Raw genomic sequence first — 11,312 nt, 5'->3', positions numbered from 1 at the left:
AAGATTTTTGAAATGTTTCATCAATTTATGTACTTTCCTCCTAGATTTTATGAGCGACCACGCAACTTTCAGCTTTGGTTTCCGTTCTTTCTGAGATGAAGGCTCAATAAAATCACGCGGTCATATTTAACGACGGATATATGGAACATAATTATGGATATTAGGATATTTAAGATTAGGATGTTAGGATATATTTAGGATATTAGGATATATTTGGGATATTAGATATCCAAGATTAGGGTATATTTAGGATATTAGATATTTAAAATTAGGATATATTTAGGATATTAGAACATTTAGGATTTAGGATTAAGGATATTAGGATATTTAATATTACGCAGTGCACGTATAATACTTTTGGAAAAGATGGCAAAATGATATTCGTCATTATTTAAATATTATCATAAATTCGTCGCGTTAAATTGTTACGTATGGTAAAAATTAATTTAGCCAAGATGTAATGGTTGTCGCGTCAAGAATCTCTAACTGTACGCGGCAATTAATTACTTTACTACTTTACTAAGTTTTACGAAAGCAAACATCTTATTTGATTTATGCTCCACGAGCATTTTGACACACGCTCGTCTCGTCATTATTTTTGAACGAGTAAAAATTATCGAAAGTCTAACGCATCTCTCGACATCTTCAAAGAGGGATTTTTGCTTGCGTCCGGATTATCGTTTTCTTGCGATCGTTATTTTCATTTTGAGATCCATGAGTGCTATGTTAACGAAGACGCTCGCGAGCTACCGACGGATCGCGACTTGAGAGACTTCGATGCCGGGCAAACTCCGAGACGTATCGGTTCGCTAAATACTTTTACAGATACAAGTCGGATAAATATATTCGTCGCGACAGCGCATTGACTGATATAAAACTGTCGATAGAATTTGTTAATAATTTAAAAGTTACATTAATTAATTTTATTTCTTCTGTTTCGATTATATATAATCAGTATCTTTTACATACAACTAATGTCAAGAGAACGATAATCGGTTAAATTGCAATATTAATAAATAGATAATCTATGATTAAATGGAACTTGTGTGGAATTTCTTGTAAAGAAATAAATTGTGAGCCAATTCGTTAAATTCAACGATTTTGTTGTGCAATTTTTAAATAGTCGAGAATCGGTTTTGCCGATTGATTGTCCGAAAATCGATTGTCGGCTTTTTAGAAGAAAAGCCCACACACAAAGTCCTAGTACAACCTGCGGTGTACCTCATAAAAGCACAGCGTGTATCACCCAACAGTGAGAAAAAAGGAGATAGAGAGTCTAGCGAGAGAGGCTAATGCTTGTGGTAATATTTGAACGAGTGAAAATACCGCGTTTTTGGGGTGATAGATTTGATGCCGGTCCAACCTTCGTCTAGCGGCGTAGCCGATAAAAAGGCGGTCCTTTTTGCGAAATTCGAGTAAATACGAGGCCAGAAAAGAGTCCGCTCTTCGAATTTTCACCTCGGCCGTTAGTTTACACAGTGCGACAACCGACGCGGTGCACAATGGTGCCTAAAAGACATTATGCGAACAAAAGATTTTACACTTTTTCCTTAATTTTATCTCGGGAAATCGATTACAAATATTATTAAGGATGCATGTGTCATATGTCAAAATATTGACAAAAGCATGAAAATTTCGTAGACTGTTCTACTATTTCTTCTGAATATCTGTGCAAAATCTGACAATTCTCTTAATGGTTTGGAAATTATTCAAGTTTAAAGTTAATATTGATTCTTATGGAAAATTGCGTATTGTAGCACTTATTGACAAATTTGACAAAGGAAAAACATTGTCAACAAAATAAAAATTTTCACATATATTAAAAAAACTCTAATAAATATTTGTGCAAAACTTGATTTAGATTCACTCACTCATTTAAAAGTTATTTACTAAAAATTGTAGAAAAGTATTATTTCTCTCTCTCTCTTTTTCTCTCTTTCTTCTCTGCAAATTACTCTTTTTTTTTATTTCTTACAGTTGATTTTAGGAGGTATTCATGATCAAAAGTTTTTGTCATAAACTAGGAAAAATATTAATTACAAATATTTTCTTTTACGAAGACATTAAAAACCATATTATTTTGTGATACTTTCTTTCTTTTTATAGTCCGGATTTATTTATTTGATTTTTTAAACTGTAAAAACGAAAGAAATATGTTTTTTTTTTTACATTTAGGCAGTTTTTTGCTACTATTGTATAGCCAAAATATTCTTAAGTAACCATTTGTATCGCAATATTCACGTATCTTTTAATTCATATTAACATATATTTTTTATTATTTCTTTTTATTTGCGTATCTTGATTTTATAATAAACAAGCTCGAAAAAATCTTCAATTTCTTACATACAAATCAGTATAATTATCGCAAATAAATTTGATGCCAAACTATGCCAAATACACACATTAAAGGAAACGTTATTTTATTTATCTGTAAAATCATTTTATTTTATTCATTTTATTGCGATAAAATTAAAAATTGAAAAGGAGAAATATTCATTTCTCGCTTTTCAGCATTTCTTTTAATTTTGAGATGCGCAGGTATATAATTTGTAACAAGATATATAGAATGTTCTTGAGGAATATCAATCCGATATTTCGACGCGAAAAATATTTAATCGCGTTTGCGATAAAATCTCTTTGATCGAAGAAATATCGTCACTCGCCGCGTTTCCATCGTGATTTCTTATTCGCCGACAATTCGTGAAATGGGTACACTTGAATATTTTCCAAGACAAGTTTTTAAGAATTCAGGGGTTTTGTCCGCTTAAGCACCACTGGTCCGCGGCGCCTGGGCCACCTTTTGTGCGACGCGGCGATGTCGACTTACAAATTGGAATACAACGGGGCCGGAGTTAGGAGAATCGTTTCACGCTTCGCGGAGGCGCCAAGTGGAAGGCAAACATCGATAAAAAATGCATGAATAAAGCGCACTAATGGAGCCTCAGTGGTCCATGGAAATAAACCTCGAATGGGTCTTCGGTTTCCTAAAGGTGACGACGGACGAGCCGCGATCGAACTTTCTTCTCGTCGATTTATAAGTTCTTACAATATCGCAAATCATTTTTAAATCCCAAGCACAAACTTCGTTGAATAAATTTTCATAAAAGGGATTATTCGAATGGGTTCATTGAAAAGCAGTGATAGATATTTGAAATTATCTGATTATCATTAATCTATTCCATTTTTTTTTTTATTGGTTTTTGAAGAAATTAAAGGAAATAACTGACTATTAAAGAAAATTCCGAGAAAGTAGATTTGCCTTTCGAGATCGATAACGAATGAAAAATCATGTCCAAAGTAACGTCTTATATAAATTATCGATCTTGTCTTGCAAGTAAAACGAGTACGATCGAGTACGCTTATCACGCGGCTAACATTTCGCGTGAATCACCTGCCGACGTTTTAACGATGTGCAGTAGCCAGTTTGTCATACGGCCCGGAGTATGGTGACACGGATTAAAGTAATAACGCATGTTCGCGCGCTTGTTCGTGGAAGAGGCACACACTCGATCGATATATCGGAAATTGCCATCATCGAGATACTTTATAAACGCATTTACGATTACGCACGTCTATATACGGACAATTTTTCTTAAAGTATCCGCATATATTATATTAGATCAATGTGGAAGATAAAGACGAGCGCAAAAATTGATTTTTCTTCATTTTCATAAAAAAATTATATAAACTTTCGAAAATATTTCAAAAAGAAAACTTTGCTCGAGATATTTGAAAAGTAAATAAAGTTACGAATATTTTTATAATTATTACACATTATGCATGGGAAAGCTTAGTTCTTATTTTGACACATTGTTTATTTCCTCGACGATGTTGATTTTCGAAACTGTAGAGGTTCAATAAATATAGAAATTGCTGCTGTTTCGACGAGATTTGTACAGATGTTGCCAAAAAATCAACGCCATTGGAATTACTATGATAAGTGTAAGATAAATTCTTATACGTCGTATTCAGAGATTATTACTAACTCCTATCTTATTTTTAGTAAAGATAATAGAAGAATTAATTAAATTTTAATTTTTTCCAATTCTTGGAATAATCGTTTCTTTCAATTACACGAGCTTTAACGTAATCTTCATGCGCGCGTGTTATAACCGTTATCAGTATAAATCATGTTATATATCACGTCGTAATACTATTTTGTAATGTGTTGCGTATCATTTGTACGGATCAAAGTCATGATATGCAGAAAACATCGATATACTGAACGAAACAGAGAGTAATGAGGCAAGAGGGGAAAAGAGAGAAAAGTTCATGTATATTAGATACTAATTTCTCTAAAAACGAAGATATATAGATAAAATCTTTAACGGAGAGAAATTCCTGGCCTTTTTCCCCGGGACTTCTGATCATCGCATCCTTCACCATTTTCTGCACCCAGGCAAATCGACGAGGAAGCAGAGGAAGGTGAGACCCGATGACGTCCCGATAACGTCGCGTTCGATTGTCACTTTAATTAATATGAGACGGAACGCGATCGATCGATCGGCTGGTGTAATATCCCTCGTAAACGCCGTGTCGTTTCGCTGGATGATTCACCGGCGCGACGAGCAGCCTCAAGGACGGCCGTCTTTATCGCAACTTGACGCACTTTTATCATCGGCATGACATTATATAGCTGCCACACTTCCAAAGTATGACTCTGCTACCCGTGACGTGAGGTCACGTGCCAAATCAAATCGTCGTTTGTACAAGCACGGTAACGAAATAACACAGTACACAGGTTGCGTTTAAGATTGTTGATATCGATTTTCTTTACCCCAGTTAGAGATTTGATACAAATCTTGATAAAGATCATTTAACTTGGTTTACGGTCGCGATAAGATCGACGCTTTAAGTAAATATCTCGCTTTATCCGTCGCATACCAGATAAATTATTAAAGGCGCAAGTAGGTGAAGGCGATAAGCAATGTTCGTTTTAATATGAGATCAAGATTATATGACTCGATTTTATTTACAGATTTATCCAATTAAATCACACATGATGAGAATCATTGCAATTTTAAATTAATAGCGACATTTCTATATTATTTTCTTTATATATGCTATATTATTTTTTTATATAAAGAGAAACGATTGACGTATAATTTACACAAGTGAAAATAAATGGAGTGCATTTGTTAAATTATCAATTTTGAGACCTGTCAAAGGAAGGTGGCAGTTCTTCATCTACTTGCGCCTTTGTTTGTATTCCCGAAGGAGAAATCGCGTGTTCACCTGTGTCATGAGACGATCCGCGCCGGTGCCCTCCTCGTCCTTAAAGATGATGTCCGTGTTGTAATTGGGCACGAGATTTCGGAATTTGGTATCGTCCCTAGATATCTTTCCCTCGTTGAGCCCGCTCGCCGGTAGGGTATTCTCGCTGACGTTCGGTACATGCTGCTTAAAGACCAGGGGTGTGAGCTTCCTCACGACCGGCCGTCGGCCGCCGCCCCTACCGGGTCCGCACGCCAGCGCGCCGTTCTCGAATAAGGGCAGCCAGAGGCCGAGGATGAGCAGGAGTACCTGGAAGAGCGAGACGCACGTACGTCTCCCGATGGCGCAGTGGTGGCTCGCCTGGAGACCGCGGCGATGATGACGATGGTGCACCATAATCGCGTGCCTCTGCCTCGAGGTCGACCTTGCACGGTCACTATTCTCGTCGTCTGCAGAATGGCTGGCAGAACGACGATGACGACGATGACGACGACGGCAACGATGTAGGTGACGTTCTGCAACCGATTCTTCCTCTCCGCCTCTCGCCACTGACCTCACTCACGCTTAACCATAACCAGGGCATCACACACCCCTCCCGAGTGCACGCACTCTTACCACCGATGCGATCCCCGGTAGTCGCGTCGATAATCACAACGCGCGCAACCGACGGAATGGTTCAACCGGGAGAACCCCGAACGGGACGCGAGCGATCCCGGTGCGAAGTTACAACCTCCCGAGAGATCGGAGCAGAAGGACTTGCCCTTCCTTTCACGATGCGGACATTATACCGGGTATCATCGAGTCGGTGATGGTACCGAGTCGAAAGATCTTTCTACATCCTACAGGCATCCCGAGAATTATCTTACGTCGGATTCGCGCCCGATTGACCGACACTCTCGAACGATTCGACACTGTGGGAGCCCTTTAAATTCTCTCGTCGGCACGCGCCAACACGTTCCCGTCTTTCCTCACTCGGAACCCCCTGCGATCGGTTTTCGTCGGAGAGGAGGTATGTGCGACTCGACTCACTTGACTGAACTCGGACGAAACGCTGTCCGGAAGCTGGCGCACGTTTTCCGGACGAGCCACGGTGGTGGGAAATACAGGATGGGTTTTGGTGGGTTACTCCTGCGTTGTTTCTGCGACCTGGCCAGGTCCAGAATACCCCTCTTCCTGCCCCCACCCCGCGGCAAACGGCCGGCCAGACCGCTGCCGCTGGCTGCTGTTAGCCGCTGGCCCCCGTGGGGCTCTCGTGGCCTCCAAAGGTGGTGGTGGATGATCTCGTCCCCTCTACCTAGGGCCTTCTGGTACGCGTGACTGACGTCACCAGGCCCGCCGTACCTCTATTGGCTGGGGCGGGGCGTTCACCAGGTAAACGAAGACAGGTGCACGTGACAGGAGGGATAAGGAGAAAGAGAGGGAGAGAAATAAGTGATAGGGAGTGCGAGAGAAAGGGAGAGACGGAAAAAGAAGAAGAAAGAGACTCGGAGAATGATCTTCTAGCTTTCTCCTTCGTAGATGCGATCGGTCTCTCGTTCTCCTCCCCTACTCGTCTTCTCGATCCTTCTGTCTCTCCGCTTTCTCGCGAACCATTTCTTCGTTGTTGTCCGTCCGTTCGTCTCTCCTTCTTGGACCTATTTTTCTTCTTTCGACGTTTCTCGTCTGCCCCACTATCAGCACGATCGGGTTGCACTTCTTCTTCGTCGTATACCGTCTCACCTTGTTACTTCGTTCTTCTCTTTATCGGAGTACGTCGCTCTCTTTTCTCCTCCCGCACTTCCTCTCGTCACGCTCGTTCGGCTCTTTTAGCGTGTAAGATTATCCTACGTCTATAAGACTATCCCCCCTCTCCTCGCACGAGATCTCTTTGCGAAGATTCTCAGTGATTTTCTACCTCCCCGAGGCACGCGTCGACACCCTCGCGACGAAAGTAACGCGCTAGGAGATGCGCGAAGCCTACGGGGATGACCTTGAGGGATACTCCGTGCGCCGCAGGCACTCTTCGTCTTTTTCTTCCTCCTCTCTTCGCTCTCTGTTTCTTTTTTATCATAAGTACTAGTCGTTTTCCTCGATGTATAATTTTTGAATTTTCGCACCTTAGGAGATTTTCATGTGAGCAGATATCAAGTCCGGCATTTAAAAATGGCGCGATTTTTGCCGGCATGGGGACAATTTGTACGAATGACAATTAACTTCCAATAATTGTACTTATCGGAAAGCGTTGTTGTTCTCCTGTATTTTTGACAAGTTCAGGTAAACACAAGATTATTCGTTATCAAACACTCGAACGCGAGATACCGCGAAGAAGAATCTATGAACGAATCGTATCGCGCGCGCTGTACTATCATCAATCGTTCGGATCGAGAAACGCGATTGGTATTTACGTGCCATTGGGGACGTAAATAATTAAGCGAATTAAACGCCGTTGATCGTATCATTAAGCGACAGGGTATAAGGCGCGGATAAGACGTACCGAGGCCGAGCGCGGCCACACGTCGACTGATATGAAAGTCTAAGCCTCCTGCTGGGGGGATAAGCGGAGAAAGGGGGGTACGGCAAAGAGAGCTCGGTTTACTGATAATAAACATCTTTCCTGAACACACGTGCGTTCGATCATTGGCCCGAATTTACACAACGTCGCGCCGAAACGTGCCCGCAATATAGCTACACAATCGCGTGCTACGACTGGAAAAAAAGTGCCTCTCGATCTCTCCGTCTCGGGAAATCATTCGCCACCGATCGCACAAATGCGTCGTTTTGTTCGTTAGATTCTGTCCGAGTCGGAATTTTTCTCCTACTTTCGAAAATTCGTAGAATTACCATGCAAATTGCTATTTATATTAAAGGAAAATTAATAATCATGTGTATATTTATTTCTCTAATGAGTAAAATTATTATTTGTTTATTATTAAATTATTAATTCTGCAAATTACAACTCGGATATTTTAACGAAATGCAAATTAATAAACCATATGCAACGTAATCATTCACAAACATTTATATTAATTGCTGTTGCAAATTTTGATAAATATTTAAAATGTATCTCAATCATCATAATATTTAATATTGAAAAAAATTAATAAATTACAATCACAGAGTCTTAGTGAGTCAAATGAGAACCAATTTCGAATTTTTCTTGGAAGAAAACACGTAATATTGAAATTCCTAGACAAGATAAAAAAAAAGGTTCTTGATATTTTAAAAAAGCAGCAACTATATAGCAGAGATAAATCCACGATACTGGTCAAAAGTTATTCCGTTGCTCTGTTAGAATAGAATCAAAATTTTTCTACGAGTTCCAAAATGTCATATGTGTCGTGAACTTGACTTTCCCTTGAGATTTTCCCTCAGCACACATCCCCGGAAATACAGAATAGTCGCCCTGCGCGAAGAAAGGGGGAAAAATACGGCCCAATGAAAATATAAAATGTCGCTCGTTAACGCGGGACCCGATGCCAGAAATCGCTGAAACTTGCCGGCAATAAAAGGCAACGAGTATTCGCGGGCTGTAAACATCCGCGTGGAACGCTACTCCGGAACATTTCATAATCCTGTTACGAGGCACTTTGACTCTCGCGGCGGCGGATTGAAAATAAAATTTCGCTTATATATCGAGAGAGGTGCGAGTAACGGCGCGACGTTGCCTCGCCATGTATATAAGAGAGATCGTTGCATCTCGTGAGAAAGTACAAGTGGACGAAGAGAGAATTGTCGGTGGTCCTCTCCCGCGTGATTAAGATTCCTCTCCGTCGCGCTGGACCGTGATATTCGACTCCGGCCGATAAAAAAAATACCACGGCTATCGATCCGTTTTATTGCGTCTATCCGTCAAATCTCTCTTAGCTACGATAAGAATCGTAACTCATATATATGCACGTATAGATCGATGTTCGATAGATTCTGATAGTGTATATTTTCTTATCGTCAATATACTCGAGTCGAATTTTTATTTCTACTTTCGATCTCAATTTTCTCATATTTATCGATTCTAAGATTTTTCGATTAATTTATATAATATAATATTATATAATTATATAATATTTATATAGAAATATAGAGAGCTCCCTCTTATAGTGTGTACCTTACATTCGCAGTAAATAAAAAACTAGAGATTAAATACCTTCTACAGACAGGGTGTCTACTCAAATCATGTAAAAAATTTTCCTGAAAATTCCCTGACCTTCCAGGTATTTTTATTAAATTCCAAATAAAGAGAATATTTTAAACATTTTTTCACGTAATTTCCTAAAATAAGTTTTCTTATTGTACGCGTTTTCTAATACTTTTCATTCATAAGAAGGAAAAATATAAAGCCACTTAAGTTTCAAGTGCTAGATTTACAAATGTACTGAAAATAAAACTGAATAGCTTTCGTTAAGATAAACTTTTTTAACTTGCATAACATTTTTATTTTTTATCACTAAAAATTAAAATAAAAAATTAAAAAAAAAACAATATTTTGTTAAGATATTGAATATATAAACAGAGATAGATACATAATATATTTTAAACACATAATTCACAACATGGTTTATTGGCGGATTGTCTACTGTTTACAGTATAAGAGCAAAATTATCAAAGAGAGAATTTTTTTAAAAATCCCTCAGTTCCAATAAAATATCATGAAAATTCCCTGATTTTTCTAGATATAGAAAGATTTCCTGAGAATTCCAGGTTTTTCATGCTTTTCCAGGGCGTAGACACCCTGAAAGAGAGTTATCTGACTGTTTAAAGTATCAAAGAATAGATTAAAAATTAAGATAAAAAAGAGAAGAACGATTTTGACAAAATATATCTTTTTTGCGTAATATCTGTATTATGTATATTCTGCATAAAAAAATTTTATTCATTCCGAACAGAGATGATATTCGTCAAGTATCGAGCACAATTAAAAATGAAAATTGATCCAAAATTTAATTTAACGTGTCTTGATTTAAAATCTTCGATGTGTGTACATGTCGACTTCTTAAGGTTTAATATTCTTTTCCCAAACCGAAAATTCTTCTTCGTCCCGCAAATTTCTATCGACGAGACGCAGCCCACGTCGGTGCGCGTCTTCCATGTACGAGCTCAGCTGTCTCTTTTTCGAGGTAACACGATATCCCAGAGGAACCTAATGTCGAGCAAGAGCGGAGGATAACGCTGGTCCGAACGACGGTCCGAGTTGGGTCTTTTCGTGTAATGGACGGCTCAAATATTTATCATCGGCCGCGTAATTTAAGGTGCGTTTAGCAAACGGAAGACGACGCGAGGAAAAACAAACAGGACACAGGGGCGGTGCGGCATAACTGACGAGAGAAGAGGAGACGGAACGGAGGAGGCGGCGGCGGTGGCGGCGGCGGCGACGACGACGGACGAGGAAGAGGAGAAGGAGACGACGGTGATGCTGAGGGGGACCGGGGCGGGGGTTCGAGAACGATAAGCGGGAGCGAAAGGGCACCAAGAGCGAGAGAGGCGAAAAGAGTAGCTCAAAGGGGCCGCCGTGGGGTCCCAGAGGGCCTTGTGAGAGAAGGCGCAAACCCCAATAATAGCACTAGAATTTATATACCTGCACGAACGCGGTGGAGAACGGTCCCGGGGCTGAAGGGTCCGCCGTTCCAGGGACGGCACGCTCGGTCGCCCGGGCGCTCTCGGGCGATACTCCCGCAGCGATATTCGCGAGCTCTTCTTCGAGACATTCCGTAATCTCGTGTCATGCCATGAAATCGGCAGATGATCGGGAAATTTAGGAGAAGCGAAGATTTATATAATTGATAATTTTTTGCGAAGGTGTATCATTCGATTATTTGATGTATTTATTCATAATAAAAATTCTAATCTGCGATATACACGTTTCGCACAATCTCGATTTCAGGATCACGCGTGTACCATAGCTAAGCGGCCCTGGATTTCGCTGTCGTCTAGCATCCTTTATCGGATAGAGAAGGAAGTTGAGGAACCGGAGATACAGATAGAAATAGAAAGACAGAGAGAGAGAGAGAGGGAAGGAGAGAGAGAGAGAGAGAGAGAGAGAGAGCAGCGTGGCGACTTTGAACCATCCATCACGAACGGTTCAAAGCCGTATCTTCTGGTGACCAGTGCCCATCAGTATCGGATGC

At 40.1% G+C, this 11,312-nt stretch overlaps 1 protein-coding gene across 1 annotated transcript; it reads right to left on the bottom strand.

Annotated features, from left to right (window-relative positions):
- Window positions 1–5,151: 5,151 nt before the first annotated feature.
- On the bottom strand, window positions 5,152–6,063 carry LOC115241864 (protein hedgehog-like). Its single transcript, XM_029817797.1, has 2 exons — window positions 6,003–6,063; window positions 5,152–5,771 (listed from the first exon to the last, which is right to left on the bottom strand). The coding sequence occupies exons 1-2, from the start codon at window positions 6,061–6,063 to the stop codon at window positions 5,188–5,190; spliced, it is 645 nt and encodes a 214-aa protein (XP_029673657.1). The 3' UTR covers window positions 5,152–5,187.
- Between the last annotated feature and the right edge of the window lie 5,249 nt (window positions 6,064–11,312).

This window comes from Formica exsecta, unplaced genomic scaffold (assembly GCF_003651465.1).
Source record: "Formica exsecta isolate Colony F162 unplaced genomic scaffold, ASM365146v1 scaffold526, whole genome shotgun sequence".
Classification (NCBI taxonomy): Eukaryota; Metazoa; Arthropoda; class Insecta; order Hymenoptera; family Formicidae; genus Formica; species Formica exsecta.
The sequence above is the reverse complement of the archived record's forward strand: the minus strand, read 5'-3'. Positions and strand labels throughout refer to the sequence as shown.